The 23,303-nt window shown below is 37.6% G+C and overlaps 1 protein-coding gene across 4 annotated transcripts in view; it reads right to left on the reverse strand.

The window, feature by feature from the left end:
* Window positions 1-23,303, reverse strand: part of POLA1 (DNA polymerase alpha 1, catalytic subunit) — a 194,555-nt gene that overhangs the window by 8,793 nt on the left and 162,459 nt on the right. For 2 of the 4 annotated variants that reach the window (XM_086879848.1, XM_086879847.1), the window contains exon 37: window positions 15,704-15,765. The exons of the other annotated variants lie outside the window; for them this stretch is intronic. In XM_086879848.1, the coding sequence (XP_086735974.1) occupies window positions 15,746-15,765 (20 nt within the window). In that variant the 3' untranslated portion in view covers window positions 15,704-15,745. The remainder of the gene's footprint in view (window positions 1-15,703; window positions 15,766-23,303) is intronic. 4 annotated transcript variants of the gene reach the window in all.

Raw genomic sequence — 23,303 nt, forward strand, 5'->3', positions numbered from 1 at the left:
CAGCAGCCACGGGGCTGCAGGAGCTGAGCTATCGTGGGTGCAGTCCTGGGGAGAGGGGGGCTCCAGGGGCAGCTCCCCTGGCAAAGCATCACCACTACTGCTCTGCTGGACTTTCATCCAGCTCTGTGTCCCCTCTCCTGAAAGCAATGTCCTCATTCTTCTTTCTCTGTAATGTACACTACAGTTAATTTCTAAATAATCACTACAAATGAGGTGGCAACTGTCAGATCTGGTCAAATGTCCTCATTGGGCATGAAATACTAATTTATGGTAGCCATTCGTTCAGAAAATTTTATATTGGATACAGCTCCAACACGACTGAAACTTTATAAAATATTACTAACACGTATTGAATCAGGAAATGCCCATACAGCTGGGAAACCAGTTAGATCTTTAATTACAAGAACCAGGGGATTAACCTACAGCATTCAGAGATTTTATAATTTAATAGTAATTTTTTTCCCCCAGGAAAGGGGGAGGACATAGCTTAAAAACTGTAAGACAACATGTAAGAGATCTATGCTACAGGAATACTGTAGCACCAAATGAGACATTCTCCTGTATATGATGTATCCTGGCAATCTAAAGGGTTTTAAACCATGTATACATGTATGTATAATGCATCTGACATAGCCAGACAGGCTATGAGAATCAGATCCATCCCACACACAGCACAAATCACAGCTGAATAATGGACACAAATTAATTGTTTTTCTGCTGTTGGGATTTTCAAGCACTGCCTTTAGGGTCAAACTCTGATCCAAATCTTCCACGGCGTTAGCTTATCCAGTGGCCCTGCAAAGAATTTTCTGGATTTTTTTCCTATAGTTAAATATGATTCTTAATGTAGGTTAGAGGCACTAGACCAAAATGTTTAAATGTTTACACAGATAGCCAGATTCAGACAAACTTCCTTACAGAGCACCAAATACAGCTCTCATGCCCCTTTTTTTTTTTTTTTTTTTCTTAATAGTAACTCTCCAACAGAATGTACAGGTTTTGGTCCTTTTTTAATATACATATATATATATATATATTTAACTATACTCTTTTTCTGGTTTGACCTAGCAGTTAGAAGTGGTAATGGAGAATGAACCCACCAGCCCTTCAGACCAGATAATACTCAACAAAATACCAGAAGTAACAGGATTATCACCAGCAGTTAAAAAACAACTTATACTTGAACAACTGCCATGTATGTCTATAAAGCAGGTATAGCATAGAATACAAATGTAACTTCAGTCTTAGATTTCCTCATTTTTAAGTTGCCTAACTCTCAGATTTACAGTTTAACTTGGTTTTAATTAAGTTTTTCAACTTTGAATTTGAAAAACTTAAAAGAAAAAGACAGACATAAAGAAAGTGAAATGGGCAGAAGTTGAAATTCTTGCAATACTGTCACAATAATATGTAGACTTCTTCACAGAGAAGGAGATTTTAGAGAGGCCCTGAAAACTATTCTGTATGTTTTGTTGCCTGCTCTGAAGGGTTTGATCTTGGGCACTAAGACAAAAATGACTGAGCAGAGAAGCAATTTGCCGGAGAATTGTAATCTGAAACTTTTTGCAGACCAATCCATATGGATCACTTATACTGAAAAGCAAGTGCTTTATAAATTTCAAATTACTCCATTAATATTACTAAGAGTACGTACACTTAAAGCTGAAAATTCAAAGGTGACAACATTAGTATGTACTTATAAATAGTTGCCTTCAATATAAAGCCAGTATCTTGTTATAAGCTATTCTTTGGTGCACCACTCAAACTGAAAAGGAAAGAAGTGGGTGAGGGTCAAGCTCCAGCTTAACTAGTCCTTATTTAAACTGTGTTCAGCTCAATTTAGTGTTTACTCCTCAAGGAGCTCTAATAGTCACCCCAATTAATTTTCCTTCTTAAAAAACCAAATAGCTGATTTCACAGCCTAAAATGCCATTTCGTTTTAATACTTTTAAAGCACTTTGTAGGCATCTCAATCCTTACTTTTACATTTTCTTCCTAGAAAGCTTGCCTCACGTTAAATATTTTCTGGGAAACTGAATAATAAGGTTGAGATCTGCAAAAATAAGGTTTGGGGTTTTTTTTTCTATTCAAGAGTTAGTTCCCTCAGTCTTCCTTGGCTGAAAAAAAATATTAGCTTTGAAACTGCTGCACTGAGTATGCTTCCTGTATTGTTTCCTGTAGGTGGCTCTTTTGTGAGGAATTCCACAGCATTTAACCAAGTGCATGTGACAATTTTTGATGTTGTATCTCCAAAACACAGACCATGGAAAAACTTTGTACTGTGTGTATAAACTACTACAAAAAAACACCCCAATGGTTTCTCTACCCATCAGCAAAAATATTAAATGCAAAAATACATTGTGACCAAATTCCAGAGGTTTCAATTTCCTTCTGTTCTTAATTCATCTAACTGGTTTTCTGCATTAGCTACATGTAAGACTTGACTTCAGTGGATGCATTTTCTACATATCTTTCTGAGAAATCATTTACACACACAGGCTATGTAAATGCATGTAATTGAATTTGGCAAGTTTCCTCGTAGACAGGTCTGTTGATGTGTAATCAAAAAACAAGGAAACTTGCACAATCACCCATGCAAAACCGAAATGCTATTTTAAAAAGGAAAGAGAAAAACAAAACCAAAAGAAAAAAAGGGGATCTTTTACATTTAGATATAATTATAATTACCTTAAGTATTAAGGGTTTCTCATGGAGCTACATTCCATTTTTATCTTGAGAACTCATCTAGTGCTCACCTTGCTTTTTAAATCACTATTATTAAGGTTACCTACATAATAAATGGTGTGTGTGTCTGTATCACTTAGGTGCTTTGCACTTTAACTTTTCAATCATGTTGCCTGATGGACATAGTTTTATTTCCCTGAGAGAGATGGTCCTGCTTTTTTTTCCCCCAAACTCCAGGGAGAAGCACCCTTCTTCACTTTTGCAGTCATTTGGTTTCTGTAGCAATCATTCAAAGGTATTCTCTTTCATGAGGTATTTACCCAGCATGGACACAGCTCTGATCAAAAACACTGGAAAGAACAGATCCCCTGACTCACAAGTATTAGTCTTAGCAGTAACAACTATAAGTGACCCATTTGCAACACCAAGAGCCTCCCTTGACAGAAAAATCTAAGAGTTTACAACATTTCTACTGTTAAAGCAGCAAACCCTCAATGGCTAAAATGCCACCAGTAAGGAAATGCCCATCTTTAAGAAGGGACACTAAAAACACCTACTTGTGACAAGTGTGCACTTCCACACTGCCACCTATTGGGAGATTTTAAAGAACTTCGTAAATACTAGCAAATTCTAGCAGAAGGTATTCCCATGAGACAGACAGCACTCCTGTCCCACAGAAAAAGAACAACTTGTGGATCAAGGGGAAGAATTTCAAAGCTGCATTAGGCAGCCCCAGTGCTGCCTACCTAATGCCTAAATAGATGTCCTCACCTTCACCATGGACCACTGCAGTGCTACCACACTTACCAGGCTACAAATACTAAGTCCTTTGAAAGCTAGGTACGTTATTTAGATGCCCAAATACAAGGCTGAAATTCACAGCTACATCAGCTCTTTCACTGTCCCATAAGAGTTGCCAGAGGCTGTAATCTGCAGTCCTACACTCCACAGTGGTGCTACCTAGTGAAATATGCAGAAGGCTGCTTTCCTGTTAGAAATGACCAGAACATAATACAGCATAACATACATTTTTCAGGGATGCAAGCAAGTGAAACAAGTATTCAGGCTGTGTGGGTATTATATTATTCATAAAAAAAAGACTCGGCCAGAGGCTGATAAAATATCCTTGCTCTTTTAATTCCCACCACCCATAAATAATCTTCCTGTTTGTGTTTTATTGGAAAACAACTGATTTAAAAGTCACCTAGTGCTATAATCCCCGCTTCACAACTGCCATCTGTCCTGCAGCGGGAGAAACGGACCCTTTCATTCACAAGCAAAGCCCGCAGAATAAAGAGGAAGAGGAGGAGTTGAAGGGGAAGAGAGAGAAAAAGCAGATAAATTCCGTTTGTGCTATTAAAAAAAGAATAGAAAACTGAACTCAGTGGTTGAAAAGTGAAGATAAAAAGATGAAAACAGTAATCTTGCTACAGAAACCAGAGAATTATGTTCTTGCTCTACCCTCTTTTTTCTTTTTTTTTCTTTCACACCGTACAAACTGTAGCACCCTGAACAACTCACTCCCCTGCTATTTCCAGCACTTTAGAGAAACTTTTCAACATTTCTGTTCGACACATATTTTCAGCAGTGAGGTGAAAACAATAAGTAAACAGGTAGTGAAGGGCTATTTAGAGAGCTGGTCAGTCACAGTAATAATAACAACGCAAAAAGAAAAAACCCCACACAGCACAGAACATCTATCCTATGCGCTGTAGCCACAGACAACACATGACCTCTGACAAACAGTTTTCAGAGTAATTTTAATGCTACTCTGGATTTAACTTGACTAACTGGTAGCAATTGAGCACATCTTTTTTTGTGGCAGCAGTTATCTAAAATGCTACAATAACAGCATCAAAAGTAGAATGGTGGAAGATTGGTTTTCCATTGTGCTGCTGAACTGGCATAATGCCCACTTTAAAAGCAATTCGCTGCTCATCACTGAAATCTGGCAGACACGACACTAAATGCCTTGAGGGAAAAAAAAAAAGGGGTCTTGAGAAGGGGGAACCACTCCAACCACCAAGCAAAGAAAAAGAAGGAGACTAAAAAAAAAAAGGGAAGAAAGAAAGCAAAGAATGATGAATCTATGTAAGAACAGAAAATTGCAAAAATAAAAAGTTTAGCACTGCATGCAGACTCAACAGGCAATACTTAATTTGCTTGAAGATTTCATCGCAGGCTTGCATTAGTAATATCAGAGCAAAACAAAAGCAAATATATATTTATGTCTGTCTATTGTTCTGATGAAGTGAAAACGTACTGAGTTACGTCAATCATTTGTCAAACACATCTTCCTAGTTTTATTTACCACTAAATATCATGAGTAAATATGTGATAATAAAACTCTTCTTTTTATACGGACATATACAATTTTTTCCCACAACTAAATACAGGTAATGATTTAGGAAGCTTTCAAAATGTCTTTTTACTGTCAATAAAACTAATTCTATTCCCATTTTCATGTTAAAAAAGGGCTTTAGAAATGAAAATTCAAATTAAAATTCTGATTATAGTGTAGTGTGACAACACCTGTATTTATAATTTTACTGTCAGCTAGCTCGTAGTGTTTAACAATAGCTTGAAGCAGAAAAGTAATTGGAATTTGTCTGTAACATGCCAGATGACAACACTGGGCACTTTGCTGTGCTAAAGCAAATTTGGTTTGATGACAAAATAACCTTAGAAAGATCGGACAGCACCCACCACCACCCAAAAGGTTAAATAAAACTATCCCTTACCCAGGGACAAAATCTAACTATGGTAAACCAAAACAGATGAGCAGTGGCTGCAGAAACCAGGGTACCCCAAGAGCTGGCTGGCCTCTCCTGAACAGGCATCTCTCAAGTCCCTCCCTGCAACATTCACCTCCCAGCACCTCTTCCAAAATGGTGCACTACTCCAACATCATCATCGATGTAATTCAGAAACACAGGAGAGAAAGGAAGCAAAGGACACCAGGCTGAGAAAAAAAGAAGTGCTGCAGTTCTGTGGTCCTCTGTGGGAATAAAAAAGGAAGCCTACAAGACAAATGTGCAATGCCACTGTGAACATGGAAGTATCACGTGTCCTGTGTTTCCATATCTCCCGCACACATACACGTACTGACTGGAGTATGCTGACTAGCCAGGTCAAAATTAAGACACAAAGACATACACTTTTTAAGAAAAAGGTAAAAAAAAAAAAAGGCAAAAAAGTGCTTTTCAATCTGAAGATTTCAAAACTTAAACACAAGCCACTCTCCACACACAACTTGTCTTACTGAAGTCGACAAATTAAAAGCCCATGTTTTTCATTATGCTGAAGACAGAATAAAAATAAAGAAAAGGAAGCCACATAAGAAAGAAAAACAGAATGACAGTGATGTTTTAGTTTACACTAGATATGGCAACACATACAAACTGTCAAAACTATGGAGTGAAAAAAGCTGTTATCAAGCAACTGTCAAGAGAGTCCTCTGAGATTTGGAAATCTTGTGTTTATTGTAACTACTGCACATTACACAAAGAAAGAAACATCCCTCTTCTTACCATTGCTGCTAAATATCATGCAAGAGAACCCAGACTTCTCCCTCACTGTTTAGATTAATTTTTTTTTCCTGTGCAATTCTGTGCTTGACAGCACAGGGCCCCTCCTTTTTCAGGTTTTTATTGTTTGGTCAAAGTTCAGAGAGAAACTTGAGGTTATATAAAATATTATTTCATTTTCAAGAACTGTCAACACCTATTTTATGTTGTTAACTTGTTGTCCATCATTTAAGAGTAGAACTGTTGACACCAAAATATACAGAGTAAGAATTTCTCTCTTAAAACATACATAAAAAGAGCAAAGACAATGGAAGCAGCTATTTTACTAGACATACTAACAATTCTTTTTCATGTATTTTAACATAGTGACTAGAAATGAGTCAGTTAACTGGCAGCAAGCTACAATATTCAAAGGTTTAGTCTGAATGTATTAATGCAGATTTTAAATTGCACTTTCTGATTGTAAGAAAACAACTACCCCTCAGAGAGAAATCTCCAGTATCTACAGGGTTTCAATAGAGCCTTCAGAGTATTGTTTTGAGTGACAGCCTTCTACGATAATTTCTCAACCAGTTGCAACATTTCAACCATGCTGATACCTGGTTAAAACTTGTGACCAAAAAACAGATTCCTTTTTGCTTATTGCTCATTGTGAAATCACATTTATTATAATTTCTACACTTTAGGTTTATGTAAAACCCATCTTTATTCTGAATCACTGGTTTTACAGAACAAACATCTGATGAGGTCCCACGATTTAGCCTGAAGTTCTTGAGAAACAAGGAAGCCTGGAATGTGTTTGACAATGAATGCTTTTACAGAATTTTGACTGCATCAGTTCTGGAGAGGGAAATGTTGAATGCAAAACCCCAATAAAGGAAGACTCAAATATTATTTGAGCACAAGAGCAAATGATCGGTTGCCCCTATGAAGTCAATGAGCCCACAAGAGAGAGCAGTAATTTTACATGCCTCAAAACTGATGTTATTTCATTCTGAATTTGTTAGGGATATCACATCATCTCTGTAGACATTCATGTGAGCTGACTTTCTAGGACCAAGCGTCAGCTCCTGTTGGAGTTACCCACAGTGGGCACCACTCTGCAGACAACAAACACCACCTGGGAATCGCTGCTCTTCATCTCTGAGCACAGAATCTGATCCAGCCCAACTGCTCAAACTCATAGGGACATTTATGCATATATAGATTTATTTTTAAGTCTTAAGAGCACTTCTTCAAAATGTCATAATATTTATGATCATTAGATGAGAATACTTGAACAAAAATTCAGCCTGACACAATATATTCCCCACAACTACCATGACCACTTAGGTATAATTTTATCTCCAAATATTGGTTAACCTCATATAACACAATGATTAACATATTATCTCAAAGTAAAACACAAAATTAAATGATTGAGAAACCTAACAATAATGAATCTTTCCCACAAAAAACTGCATTGTTAGCTGCATTATTTCCTAGCTTTGACTCTCAAGTACTTCCTCCTCCTGGCTTATAAGAGGAGGTACTTACCTTATAAGGCACTTACTTTTAAAGTACCATAACAATTACTGCATAAACAGCTGCAGCTATATGTCCATTTAACACAGTCTTTGAAAAACATATATTAATACCCTAATATAAGCTTGCACACATGCTCACACAAAATATAAGAAACAAAACAGCACTCTGATCCTCAGAAATTTAATGACATGAAATAAAGCTATTTTCAAGACTGGCAGAGTTGTAACACTGCATAGATATGATCCATATGCTAAAAGTCTATTCAAGTACTTACTGCTCCATAAATAGAAACAGTTCTTGTCACTGTACTGCAGCAAAAAAAAAAGAAAGACTGTATGGAAGGTTTGGTGCAGAGCAAGGGTGAATTGTTGAACTGGTCCTGGGCTTCCGCTATGATTAGGTTTGGGATTATTAAAGTTTGTAAGAAGTAATGAAGTTAGCCTGATTCATCAAGGTCTTTTCATCTTATCCAGCCTACTAAATATCCTTTAGAAGTTCAAAAAAGCACTCTGAGAGCTGTATTTTAAAAAAGTCAAGTCTGACTGAAAAGCTCATCTGCCAAATACTCTCCTACTTCATATACACTTCTAAGGGTTAGAAGACAGGAAAAAAAAAAAAGATGAGAGAAAAAGAGAGGGTCATTATAGCTGAAATTCAACACATTGAAGTTGGCATCATCAAAATAAAGAGCTCCTCCCATTAATCATGAAATTTAGAGTACTGGAAGATCTACCAGGCCTATTTTACTGAACAGGAAAATCCAGTATCAGAATATTGTTAAATTGAGTTAGCATTATCAGCGGAAAAAATATGCTCTATTTCCTATTATTTATGGAGCCCTGTTCTTTTCTTTCTTACCAATTACATTCCCTATCATTTCCAAAATATACAAACTCTTTTCAATCAACAGATTTCCTTATTACAGCGTACTGCATGCTTGTTACTGCCTCTTTTCTATATTGAACCCTTGATTGGACAGGCTTTTCGAATTTAACATGGACTGTGATTGCACACATCAAACAAATTAAACCTGCCAATCTCTTTTTGGAGGATATCCTTTATATATACTATCACTGAAGAGTACCCCAAGTATATTTGCCTAGAAGAAATGGGGAAGGATGAAATATTATTCCAGCAGAGTCAGAAGACATTTATTTCCCCAAGCCGTAACTGGCCCTGCATCCTCCTTTTCCGTTTTCCAGTGAATTATTTTATAACAAAAAAACATAATTTCTCACTGTCTGTTTTACAACCATCAGTCTGTTTTTCCTTTTGGAAAATAGCTGATCATCTTGCAAAAATGAGATGGCAGTAAGAGATGAATGACCCAGTAGCCCTGAAATTGATTTTACTTAGGTTAAGCAGTTGTAAATCCTGATAAAACAGTTCTTTGTAGAGTAACAGAACTAAAATGCATTGCGCTAGCAAGCCTGCTCAAAATGAGACTCAGCTTTGCAGAGCTTTTGACTCTGCAAACACACAACCAACAACAGGATGAGAGAACAGTCTTAAGCTGCACAGGGGAGGTTTAGGCTGGACATTAGGAGGAATTTCTTCACAGAAAAGGTGATTAGAAAGTGGAACAGGCTGCCCAGGCCAGGGAGGTGATGGAATCACCATCACTGGAGGTGTTTAAGAAACAGCTGGACATGGCACTCAGTGCTGTGGTTTAGTTGGCACAGTGGTATTTAGTCCAAGGTTGGACTGGATCATCTTGGAGGTCTTTCCCAACCTTAATGACTCTATGACCTCATGAAGATGAAAATACTGGAAAGCATTTGCTTAAAAGAGGCAGTTCAGAGATACATTGGTTTAAAATCAAGGTCAAACGGAACAAGTCTAAAAACAGAAAAGCAAATAAACAGAAAGCCCCTGTAATATCAAAAAACAGAATTGAGCGAAGTCAAGACAATCAAGACAAGCCAAGGAATGTACAAAATCCACAGAATAAATTAGGAAGAAATGTGATTAAATACCTGCTAGTAATGCTTGCCTAAAAGCATTCACAGTTCTTTGCACTTATTAAAGCTTAATATAATTTTCCCTTCTGCAAATGCTCATGAAACTGATATATATGTTTATCTGAAAGATACTATTGGTTTCCTGCTTTATCTGAATCATCAGGGAAACATAAAAATGACAGACTATTCATGCTGCTTTTACGGCTGCTGAGCACTGAACCTTCATTCAGAAGAACAAGGTGCTACACTCAGCTTTGCCACCTCACTGCAGCATCATACCAGACCAGCTGCTGAATTCAGGCTTCATTTTTTGTCTGCAGAACAGGATGGACAGAACCTCCTCCTCAGACCTACAGCTTCTCTTGCACTACAAATTCTATAGGCAGGAATGGTCTTAAAGATTGCTTATTTGTGGTGCACCAGACCTCTAGATAGCAGCAGAATACAAATAATAACTAGTGATGTGAAACCAGTCTTCTGAGAGAAGAGGTGAATCATATACCACATTTCCAATTTTTGTTTTGGAGATGCCTCTGCTGGCATCTGTATTTTTGATGGCATAAAATATTCCACTTCAACTGCTGAAGATGCTCAACTCAGAGTTGCTGTAAGTCACATGAGATACTTCAACAGTTTGAATACTATTTAAATTTGGGCAATGTTCATTCTCATCAAAAGCTCATAAGTCTTCAAGGGTGAAAGCTCTACTCTCACCTCTCAGAGAAACAGGAAAGAATACAATGGAAGACCTGGAAACTAAGAACTTATATCTGTAGCTAGAACAGATATTCATCTAATTTTTGCTGATACTGGTGAATTCAATTTTGATAGCAATAGTGCAACCAGATATCTAGCACATGATAGAAGTCACTTGCACTTTTCAAATGAGATGTGCAAAACAAAGATAAAACCAAAACTAAGATTTAAAAACTGCTTCATTTCTTAAAAGTTGAATTAGAAAGCTTAAAATTAAATTTAATGAGGAATCTGCTGCCCTACCTTGCTTTCACTTGTCACAGAATTTACACCAACAATGTACTGAATGACTAGGTGTTGCTGTGACTGTCATTAAAAAGACAAAAATCAGAACAGTGAAGATATACTGCAAAAACCTAACAATCTCTCTAAACATTTAGCACTACTAATTCAGTGAATTACACACGGGTTTCTGCCTACCATGGGCAGTCTTGGTGCTCCCCACCTGCAATGAGGTTTGACACCATCATTGGTGGCTTCACACCAATGGGGCACTCACTTCTAGAACAAGCCTACCACTCCTTCTGGTACAGCCTTCCTCTCCACAGGCAGTAAACCCAGCCTTTAAGGGGATACATTGGATAAGGCCTAACTTGTACACTCAAAAAGCATGGCAGGAAAACTCAATCTGAGAGAAATTGAGATGTTAATGCTGAAAGTTCCCAATACCCACTTTTTACAGCAATTACACCTTCAGTTAGACACCACTTTATAGACAATGAAATGGGCAGGATGCAGTAGGGCACACACCATGAACGTCATCACTGACTATATGGGAAGGAAGAACCTAAGGGTTAAGATGAATGTAAAGGTTCAGTGAAGAAATAATTTGCTAGAGATCACCCTTTTAATTCAGTTTTGTCCCGAGGCTTAGAAGATGTAAGCATGCTGTGCCTAGTGAAATTGTCTCCACTAATACAAATACAGCCTTTTTCGTGAGACTAAACTGTGAAGGTCTTTTGACAATACCAGCTACTATTCACAGCTATAATGGTTTTTAGAACACATAATTCTCTACACAATCACAGGTTCAGGTGACTAAACACTCCACAATTTAGATGGTAGGAACTGAGCAGGAAAATGAACTTTGGAGCACACTCAGACAAATCTACTGCTCTGCAGATAGATGACAGACCCCCAAAGTCTTCTCAGCAATGCTTTGGATTTGTGGCACTGAAGAAAATAATATTTCTGTGCTTAATTGCATTGCTTAATTGTTCTAATTAACAATTAGAACTTCATTCTCACAGAAAACTAGTATTGCTGAAATGAAATTGGTCTAAACAAAATAAACACTGAAATTATTTTAAAATATACAAATACATAGAACCAAAATCTAGAAACAAACACGAACACTCTGGGCCAATGAAAAGGCCTCAGAACCAGTGCTGAGAACTGGTTAATATAATTACTTAGATTTTAGTAAATATGGCATTAGTTTTCTATTGGCAACTGCTTCCCAAAATCCACATTAGGCCTCTAGAAATTCTAAGTATTCTACATAGGGATTCTCAGGTACTGTGCTTACACTATGTTAGTGCAAGTCCTATATTCAAAATTATCATTCAGACACCTGAACCACAAATGTGAACCTAAGCTGGTCAAAAAAGACACAGACAGAGAGGTGCATTCCATAAAGACAGTGTGACAGACACTGATGAAAGTTTTGCTCAAGGCATTTAATATACACATTTAAAATGAACATAATTCCTTTATTGTAAGAACACCATTCTGACACTGAGCTGGATAAGGAAGTTCTTTTTTATGTTAAGAAATAGCTTACACTACTGTACCAGCTAGTGCCCTTTGCACTATTAACTCTGCTTCTGCAAATGAATAAGTTCATCCAGCTCATCTTCTTGACCATTTCTTAACAAATCAGACTTTAAAATAAGAAAAGCCCAAAACAAGATGTCAAAGAAGCCAGTAAACAACATCCAGATAGGTCATATATGTCAGTGGTACAATTTATTCTGAGAACAAATTTACATGAATAGCTAAGCAAAGATTTTGTGTGCAACTAGACTTGAAGTCTGATGACAAAGTCTCAGCTGTAAAATCTATGGAGACAACTGATAAATAACCACAAAAACCCACTGTAGACACTGAAGTTGTTCAGGAGAACTATTCAGGAAACGTCTTGCAACTGCTGCTGTAGATACAACACGAAGGCTACAGCTGCTTTGTAAGCATGTGTAAAAACATGTATAAGGTGAACTATCTTTGCTAACCAGTATTCTATGATAACCTCTCTTCACTTTTATTTCTTGGTCATGGGTCTCCTGAAGGAACAAAACCAAACATTTTTGAGAGTTTAACTGTTATTTTTTAGCTACAGAAGCCACTGCAGTTTCTTTCTTCAAAAGGTATAAAAAATGTTTACTTACTCAAATCAAAAGAAAAGTGTTAACTAAAGCTGATTTTAAACCATTGAGAGTTGGCATGAGACAGATTCTGACCAGGTTATCACAGGAAATATTTGCTTCAGATCCAGCTGGCTACTGGTAAATCAAAGAGCAGGCTAAAGGGGTGGAACTCTAGCCTCAGCCAGTGCTGGTGCCATCCATATCCAGACCCAGGTATTGATGCCTTTTCCCCAGATTAGCAGCTGCTATCTGGACACTGAGGTGTATCTACTGCTTTCCCAAAGGATTTCTAGAAAGGGAAACAGATGACTGTTTCACACAGAGCACTGTAAAATATTTTCAAAATGATGGAATAAGTAATAATTTTTTCTGTGCATAGATTACATTAAAAGCCTATGCAACATTTTTCAAAAATAATACAAGAATCCCTGTTGAAAGCTACTGTGTAAATACTATTCTTTTGCATTAAACTATGCACAAACTGGAAAAATTTATTATGAAATGTGAATTTAACCACTTTGCAAACACCAAATATTCACAATGTTAAGTTCCAGGAGACTTACGTTTTAGCAAATACAGGGAAATCACAGATTTACTTTCAAAGATAATGGCATGGAGAGAGATAGAAGGAGTTTGTGTAAAAATTTATTCTGCTGATAATTCTTTGACTTTCAACTAGAAGATTCTGTGCAGCTTCTCATACATTATAAGAAGGTGTCAGTTAATAAAACAGAAGGAAAATCTTTAAGAAGCATATTTTATTATTGTGAACACTGCAGGAAAACACTGCGATCCGATAACCTGGAAGGAACAACTTCCTAACAACTCACTGCCATATCCACGTGCCCCATCCCTGGCAGTGTTCAAGGCCAGGCTGGACAGGGACCTGAGCAATCTGATCGAGTGGCTGGCATCCCTGCCCATGCTGGGGGGTTGAAATGAGGTGATCTTTAGGGTCTCTTCCAACCCAAGCCAGTCTGTGATTCTGTGACAATGACTAACATATGCTCCAGTGCCTTGGTATTTCTGAGTTCTGGGATCTACAGACACCAACTGACCAACTGCATACAAATATCTCAGTGCAGGAGCTAAACTGACCAGTAAGGACTTGGACAGTAGCAAGAACAGTGTACCAGTGAAATGATAATTTGATTTTTTTTTCTCTCCACCTTTAATATATATGCAAACTTGTGGAACTTGCTTTCAGAAATCAGGTATCTCACACTAACAAATTATGCACTGATGACCTTTGGAGATGCTAAAGGTACAGTCACAATCATGCATTTTAAAAAAACCCTTCTTTTCACAATAATGGATGAATGTACAAAATTAAATGAGGCTTGCAATATAATCAGCGTGGTTGGCTGCTTTAATACATTCCATTTCAATTTAAAATCACCACAAGCCAAGAGTGACGAATTTAATTTGATCAGTTGTTCATGAAAAACACTGAAAAGAGATGTAAGAACACCTATCAACAGCTGGTAACATGGCCTGCTTCCAAAGTCAATTAATCAGTTTTTACAGAACCAGAAACTCTTGAAATATTCAGAATCAGTTAAAGCCACATACTGTTAGGAGAGTGGAAAGGAATTCTCTTAGTAAGAGCATCTTACACATCAAGTTATTGCTTAAACCCACAAAAGCCAGAATATTCAAATAGAAAGGCCAAATCTCTAATAAAAAGGTGCAGTCAGGTGGTTGACTAACAGCAATAACCCATTATAACTCCACTTCAAAGGTTTGACTGCTCTTTATGGTATTTTTCAACTGCAGTTCAAATTCAACTGGGTTTTATGAGTTCTTGCTAATATTAAATATGCATATTTGGCTGCAATAGAATAAGTACACATATTACTAGTACCTTTGTATAAAGCCTGTCATACACAAAGAATACACACTTTCAAAAGCAGAACAAGCTCCCATGTAATTAAAAATACAAAAATTCATTACTTCCCACTCAAAAACTACTGAGAACAATGTTGTCTTATCTATCACATCCGTCATGCTTGCCATGCTCTAACTTTGTGAATTTTGGTCCTGGAGGCCCCACAGATCTCGCTGGCTGAGAAAATTTTTCTGGAAGCTAATCTGAAACCAGTTCTGATTAATGAGACTGAAACTAACTTACAAATGAAACAACACCGTACCAGACTGCATCCATTCAATCATTAATTAGCATCTGCATGAGAGGAAATTTTTGAAAGAGTTTCAAATCCAGCAGAATTATCCAAAACACAGCTTTGATTGTAAGAGGAGACGGCCGGTAGACAAGCCTTTTCTGGAGAATGATGATCTTGTGTTTCAGCACATCAGTGCCATTGGAAGACTTGGAATAAATGCCATTTACTTACTCAAATCATTACCATCACCCATTTGAGGAAATGACTTTCCCATAACATCAGGCATAAGGACAACATACACAAAAGTAAAACAAGACACCTGAAAAGAAATTGCTCTGTCAAAAACAGTCACTGAAACAGCAGAGATGACAACAGACTAAAGCATCTGCTGCTGGCACAGAAAATCAGCTATAAACAAAAGAGAAATGCCATTTGTGATCTAGTTTTGGATGAAGCATGTGACCAAAATTAAACACTATCTTTTTCCTTTGCTTATGACAAAATCCCACAACCCTGGTAAAAGAACAACCTCCACATGAGGCATTTAATCCAAAAACGCTTTAAATATAAACAGAAAAATATATATTTAATAAACAATTGCCCAGCTTATTAATGACCTTTTGTTCAAGTGTTTGATAACAGGTAGCTTTTTCCCAGTTTAAGCTGTAGACTGTGAGCTACATATCAACTCTATAGCAGCACAATTTTTTTGATCATGAGCTTTTGTTACATTCTCAAAGGTATGAGGTGTAACTCACCATCATTTTTCACATTCATCTACCTTCCACACATTTTACAGTTTATGAGGCAAAGCAGATCCCTAAAACACCAGAAAAAAAAAAATAAAAACAAGATGAAAGTGTATCTTCTTTCTATCTGGAAGGAAACCTGTTGTACTGAAACAAACCTCATTTAATGAAATGCTTCTCACCCTTAAGTAAATGCTTATCTGACTGTGAGGAGCAAACAAATGTATAATTCTTAGCGATATATGTAATTCCAGAAAAAAATCCCACAGATCATGGCTGCTTAGATACATTTCTGGGATGGGTGCCCAACAAAGGATTTTTTCTGACTGTGCAGAGGACTCTTTCATCATCCTCTAGAAAAACATAATTAAATTATGCAGTAGTTGCTTGCAGTGGATCCATATCTATAGATGCATCTAGAGGTAGGCAGCATCTATCTGCGTATGAAAATGGAAGAAACTGCCAACAGTGTTTCTCCTGAATACACCCACGTGATTTACAGAAATTAAGAAAAAAAGTTTATTTCCCTTCCTTCTTAAACTTGAAATAGTCTCTTTTTTTCCCTGTCAGACTAGTCCTGCTGAGCACTATAGAGTCAAACTTCCTCAGAAAACAGCTCATCGTGTGACCCATTGGTGCTACAGTCACCAGCAGCGTGACCTTCTGGGACCAGGAACATCCAACTCCCTGATGGTTACAAATGTTGGTTTACAGACTCTGTAACCTACCAGGGCAAGGGATGGGCAAGAACCACCCCAGCACACACTGAATGAGGAACGTCTTTCCTCTGTTACACAACAGAGACTGTGTGACCAGAGCTGAAATACTATCTCTGGTCATGGTGCTGCACACCAAGTGCAGGGGAACACCTCCAGCTATGGTCATGTAAACAGGTATGAGATAAACCAGGGAAAATTAAACCATTTCTGGAAAACTTAACTTACTGGTCCCTAATTTAATTAGACTTTATCAAAGATGAAGGAATCCAAGAAATAATTAGTCATTCACATGGAAAGCTACCAAATAAGTTCTACTGCTGGTGAAGCTTATACCCTCTTCAGGAAAGCAAGCTAGGCTGACTTCTGAAAAGTAATCTTTTCATAAAGTAAGGGAGACAAACTACTCCCCACCACCTTTACCTTGCAATGCTGGAGAAAAAGCAGTTGAGAAAATGAAGAATCACCACAGTTCAGCACTTGGGAACATCACCCCTATTCTAACCTACTGTACTTTAAGAAATACATTATTCTGTTTTAACATATTGGCCAATGTAAAAAGAAAATGAACACCAAAAATTTAAACTTTTTTTTAAACAATTTTTCCTGTTTCTCCCTGTGCACTCCTCCCAAATCCTCCCAATACTTCACAAGACACTAAAGTGGGTAAAATACATACCTGCAGTTATTCTGATACACCAAAATTCTTTCTTTTCAAAGACCCCCCCACCCATATGATCTACTAGAGTCTGTATCCTCTATCTTGCCCTTCAAGAGCACATGAGAAGAGCCACTCTGGACCAGTGAGATCACAGGCTCAGCTGCCACAAATACATCCAGGACACAGCCACATTCTCTGTCCCATTGATGCAACTAGCTCCACTATCAGGATGCCCATACGTTTATTTTCTTTCTCCCCTCCCCACTCCCCCGAGGGAAGCACGTCTGCTCATCATCTCCTATTTGTGAATTCAGCAAACCTGAACAGGGAATACACAAGATTTGCATTCAGCAGAACAATGGATGTGAAACAAGGAAGCAGGTTACTTGGGCACCACAACATTAAGTACTTTCTGACAAAGACTGCATTAGCAGATGACAGGAGACTGAACGCACAGGAAACAAAATGCTTTGTAGAGTTTTCTGTCCGTGATGTTGCAGTTGATCTGGAAGAGAATGTGCAGAGTCCCTCAGGCAGAGATAGCCTTTGATCTCAGTGTACTAACTTGATACACTTACAAATCTGTGAGTGCCTTTTGTCTTCTGCCCTCCCTAAAGAGGGTCTACAAGTAAAATAATGGATTATCTGAGGCTGCTCTGCCATAAGAAAATATATTTTAAAGGCCCTTCTAAAGTCAACTTTGTAAATGTATATTTTCCTTTTTCATGCTTGACATTCAAGCAGAAGGAAGAAAGATTATGTGCTATGATCTGTGGAATATTAAACTCCTCCCCATGATAACTTTGTCTGGAGTTATCAAAATCCCTGTATTTACTGAATATGAAAAAGCAGAGGTTGATGGAGTTGGCTTTTAACTGCTAGAATCTTTTGTGGATAAAAAATAGCTATTAATAGATAACAACTGTTCACCTTGAAGATTGCAAATTAATTTTCAAATGACCCAATACAAGAAGTTTTGTCTCTAGATTTGTCCCTTCAAAAAACAGTACCAGCGTAGAACTATAACCTCTGCCTCTGTACAAATAATCACAAAACATCAGCCTGCTCCTGTGACAGAAGCCAGAACTCCATTCTGAAAATGATTTTTAACTGGCTGGTTTGCAGACCTCAAGACAGGCTTTTCTACACAAGTGATGGAAGTTACAGAGTTTTGCCTCCTTGCGATGAGATGCCTTCCCCACAGTCTATACAATTAGCTTTGCCCACTTTAAAAGTAGGTTATTCTGGGATGTAGAAATCCTTTATTTCAGCATACACTTTTCTCACTTGGCTTTAGTCAACAGAAGTTGTAAATGGAGAAGGATAAAGAGAACTACTTTCATGTTACTTGTTATTATTTGGTGAAAAATCTCGAGGTGACTGGAGTGCTCTACACATCAATTTCCCACACTTGGCATCTAACATGGTAACATTTCCTGGGTACAATTTTTCCAGTAATACTGCTGTGAAGATCTGAAGTAGTCACCACCCTGGACCTCCTTTATAACCAGCAAAACAAGGAAGCATTTCTCATGTGTGATCCATACCAGCATAGTACAGATGAGATCAGCTGAGTCATGTCCTAGAACTGCCTAATTCTCCCCAAAATACAAAGGACCACAGCCTGAAAAATTCACATACAAATGATTGAACTTTTAGACCTTAAAGCCAGTGGTGATGAAGTGCACTTCTTTGCAGAGAATATTCTCCACCAGTGATATTTGGTGTGGAATGCCTGCTTTGCTTTACCTAGACAGAAGGAGAATAGCAAAGCCCCATCTCACACAGTATTTACAGACTCAACTACTTACATAACAAGGTAAGGAGTGTGTGCACAATAAGCTGAACATGAACCAGCAACAGGCTCTTGCAGGAAGAAGGCAACAGCACCCAGGGCTGTATCAGCCAGAGCATCATTAGCAGGTGCAGGGAGGTGACCCTTCTCCTTTGCCCAGCCCTGAAGAGAAACATCTGGAGTGCTGGGTCCAGTATCTTTTATTAAAAGCAATCAGTCTATTAGCTGAAAGATAAGGGTGGCTTCTTAACATGAAAGGCCCCTCATTGGGGTAGTTTATATTATAATTATAATTGGGATATCTTGCTCTATAGAGCTTTGTTTTCTAATGGAATGTCTGTTTGATCTTCAGGTATTCCTTGGGCTTCTCTTGGCTAGGCACACTTGAGGACACAAAGTACCCATGTTGCTGGAAAATTTTAAATGTAAAAATTTATGTGTAAGTTCAACAGTGCTTTTTTCTTGAGTAGTTTGTCGTTCCCAGTTTGAAAAGAACTCAATTTTTAAAATCAAAGTATATATACCAACTTGAATAATGCTAAGAACATGGTTTATGCTATTCAACAGAAATACTAATAGCTAAAAATGTGCTATTCAACAGAAATACTGGCCTACTCCAGACATTTCAAAAACATCAGCTTGCAAGTGTTGAAGAAACTTTCCAAGAAGGATGTACTCCATCTGTAAAAGTGCTGATTTCTGCAAAGAGAGATTTCCTCCCAAATCATATTTTATGTTTAGAGGGACAGTAAAAAAACCCTTCTTTGACACATACTTTTCCAGAGTCCTCACTGTAGACATTCAGAACAACATGATACAAAACTATATTTTCAAGCCAATTTATAGTCTACTTCAGTTTCTACCCAATATCAAGTCTAGAATTCTTTTAGAGGTGACTAATGCCAGTTTAAGGCTGTGCAACAGTTTCCAGTAACACACACATAGAGATCTTATTTAACAATTCCCTAATTGAGAAAAACTTCCCACAGAAGAAGAAAATCCAGTTTACAGAGCTCCTACTGGAAACGTAGGACCTAATTTTAAGCACTCTGGATTCAAACAACCCATAAAAATAAAGGCTACATTTTGCAATGAACTATTTGACTGTCCAAGTGTACTGTAAATTAGTTTAATTTATTGTTGCCTCTACAAAATCCTTCAACATTTCTGTTCCTCAGAGCTCTCGCCCACATTTTCCATATTGAGAATTTTGGGATTGTTTTTTGTCAAATTCACTTCACACATCTATTTTGTTATGTCTTTATTCTTATTTTGTACTAATGCTCTTTCCTCACGTAGTTCAAAACAAGCATTTCTCATTTCCCATACAAATACAACCTCTTTAACAAAAAATTACACATGTGGTAACCTAATAAAATGTTACCTTAGTATTAATATTTTGTTGGGCCTTTAATTACAATACCAACACAGTGCCATGGATTTGGAAAGGACAACTGGAAGTTCTTTACCTGTTTCTTAAGAATCAAAGACCAAATGAATAACCCACAGCTCTTTCCTTCCCCATGAAAGAGCTGACTTTTTGTAGCTATGCTACAAAAAATCCTCAAGAACTCAAATCCCCTCAAAGTGAAACATAATTTTTGAAGCATAATGCTGAACCACCAATATTATTTCTAGAGTCAGGATAGAGGCACATGGACAAGTAACTGCAAGGCATCCTAAAGCATGAATGTGTAATGTAAGGCTTTACCACACAGTAAAGGGATAAGGATTACCATATACTTGGGTAATCTGTGGTTATATCTTATCCTTTCCTTTAACCTCATGAAACTTCTGCAAAGTGTGAGTGTACTCTCACCTTCCTTTCACATCTATTTTTTTGGTAAAGGATGCTGACCAAAGAGCATCCAAGGGCTTTCATAGCAGTAAAGCACCAGCACCCCAATGTCTGGAAGGACCTGGGTCTAAAACATGCAGCAGGTGACAATGGATACTGATGGTAGCAGGAAACTGAAAGCTATTTCCAAAGGATCTCTGAACTGCCCTTACTTTATTAAGTAAGAAAAGTTTGAAGATGAGGGCTCCTAAAAGCCCAGCATCCCTATCACTTTCTCAAGAATCTATTTAAATGATCATGCTTCCCCTCTAAAAAGCTATTAATAGACCTGGAAAAAGGAAAGCCAGAATGCACTAAAGGGAACTTACAGGAAAGATGAAGAGAGACTATTTTACAAGACCATGTAGTAATAGGACAAGGGGAAATAGGTTCAAACTCAGAGGGCAAATTTAAATTAGATATTAGGAAGAAATTCTTTACTGTGAGGTTGTTGAGGCACTGGCACAGGTTTCCCAGAGAAGTTGTGGATGCCCCATCCCTGGAAGTATTTAAGGCCAGCCTGGTGTAGTGGAAGGTTCCCTGCCCATGGCAGTGAAGCTGGAGCTGGGTGATCTTCAAGGTCCTTCCAACCCAAACCATTCTATCATTCTGTGCTGGAAGAGCTGAGGACCTACATGAGTGGAAGAGTGGTTTTTGTCAGGGCAGCAGAGAAGTGTTGAGAGCAGCAGCCAGACACATCAGAGCTGGCCCAAAACCCACAGACACCACAGGCAAAAGTGGGTCCTGGAGGCTCTGGCTGAAACGAAGCATCTATGTTTCCTTTACAGGTCAGTGTAGCATTAGTAGTCACTTGCAGGACAGAGAACACATGTATGTATGAAAAATTGCTAGTGTTAAATGCCTTAACAGAACAAAAATTAGACTTTTTGATATTTGGTAGATAATACTGACATGTTCATACGTTAATAGACTAAATACTGAAATAAAATTTATGTTTTGTCTAAATAAGAGCTCCTGATTAAATAATTATCTTGTTCAAAATTCGCCAAAACAACACAATAGAACCAAAAGGAAGCAAAGTCCTCAGATAGCATTCAAAAGCCCAGGAAGACACAGACAATTCATTGTAATTTCTGAATATTTCTGCAGCTCCTGTTTATTTGGAAAAACTGAAAAATATTTTAAAGTTGTGTCCAGGTCAGCTTTATGGCTGCTTCCATTGCTTGTGGTACCTGAAATAGGGCTTAAACTGGGAAACAGCTAATAAATCTTTGGAGAACAGAAATGGAAAAAACAGAAATAGTGTTTTTAAACTTGCATACAGGCTTTCAGAAACTAAACCTTCAAATTGGAACCTCATCTTTCTCTTTTTTGTTAGATTGTGTCATGAGAAGGGCAACAAAGCTAGTGAAGGATCTGTGCATGACTCCTTACCAGGAGCAGCTGAGAGAGCTGGGGGTGTTAAGCCTGGAGAAAAGGAGGCTCATTGCTCTCTACAACTCCCTGAAAGGAGCATGTAGCCAGGTGAGGGTTGGCATCTCCTCCCAGCTAAGCAGTGACAGGACAAGGGGAAATGGCCTCAAGTTGCACCAGGGGAGGTTCAGGTTGAATGTTAGGAAAAATTTCTTCACTTAAAGAGTGGTTAAACACTGGAATGGGATGTCCAAGGATATGGTGGAGTCACCGTTCTCAAGAGCATTCAAAAAACACATGGCACTTGTTTCCAAACAAGAAGCTACAGTTTAGATCTCTTAAGTAACATTCAAAATAACTGAATTATGTCACAAGTTATCATGCCATTGCATTAATGATAATCAATGAAATATTCCACATCATGTTCCTAGTTACTATAGTTTACCATTGCTCTTCAAAATCATGGCAGTTAATGCTCTAAGTATGTTAACTATAATGGTTTTGGTCATTCACCACTATTAAGTATGTTTTAAACTACAGGCTCAGCTCTACTAAAAAAAAATAAAAAAATTCCCTTTAATGCTTTCTTGCCCTCCACCATGGCTGGGTAACAGAATCTCAAATTGAAATATTAATCTGACAAATGTGCTATTGTTAATTTATGGAACATATATTGTCACATAAGAAATATAAAACAATACCATAACTAGCTAAATATTTTAATTCCAAGTCTGTAAAATTCTATTAATGTCAAATATTATTTGTTTTTATAACATAAATAAACTAGCTTAGGCTGTCACTCACTTCTTTTTATTCATTTTTTGTTTTGTCTTACTGCATGCATCTCTCACAAAGTGAAAAATGTCTATTTAAAGATAAGTGGAAATACTACAGTACGTAACATTTTCATGTCAAAACAATTACATTATTATATTCTAAGTTAAATAATATAAGATAGGAAAACATTTTGATATGCATTTAACAGTTGTAATCCTTGCAAGATCAAATCAACTTCTTCCAAACCTATTTCTGCCAGATAACAACAAAGAGCTCCTTAACCTGACCAGCTCTCCCTTGTACCCATCTTGGTCCCCTCCCAGAAGAGGGATGAGCCAGGACAGAATATCCTTCTGTAAGTATTTTTTTTAAAGGCTGAACCATGTTTTGGCCTGTCACAGATGACCAGATGACTAATCTGTTCTCAAAAGCCAATCACATTAGACTGA

This window comes from Cyanistes caeruleus, chromosome 3 (genome assembly GCF_971803275.1).
Source record: "Cyanistes caeruleus chromosome 3, bCyaCae1.hap1.1, whole genome shotgun sequence".
In the NCBI taxonomy this organism is placed as follows: domain Eukaryota; kingdom Metazoa; phylum Chordata; class Aves; order Passeriformes; family Paridae; genus Cyanistes; species Cyanistes caeruleus.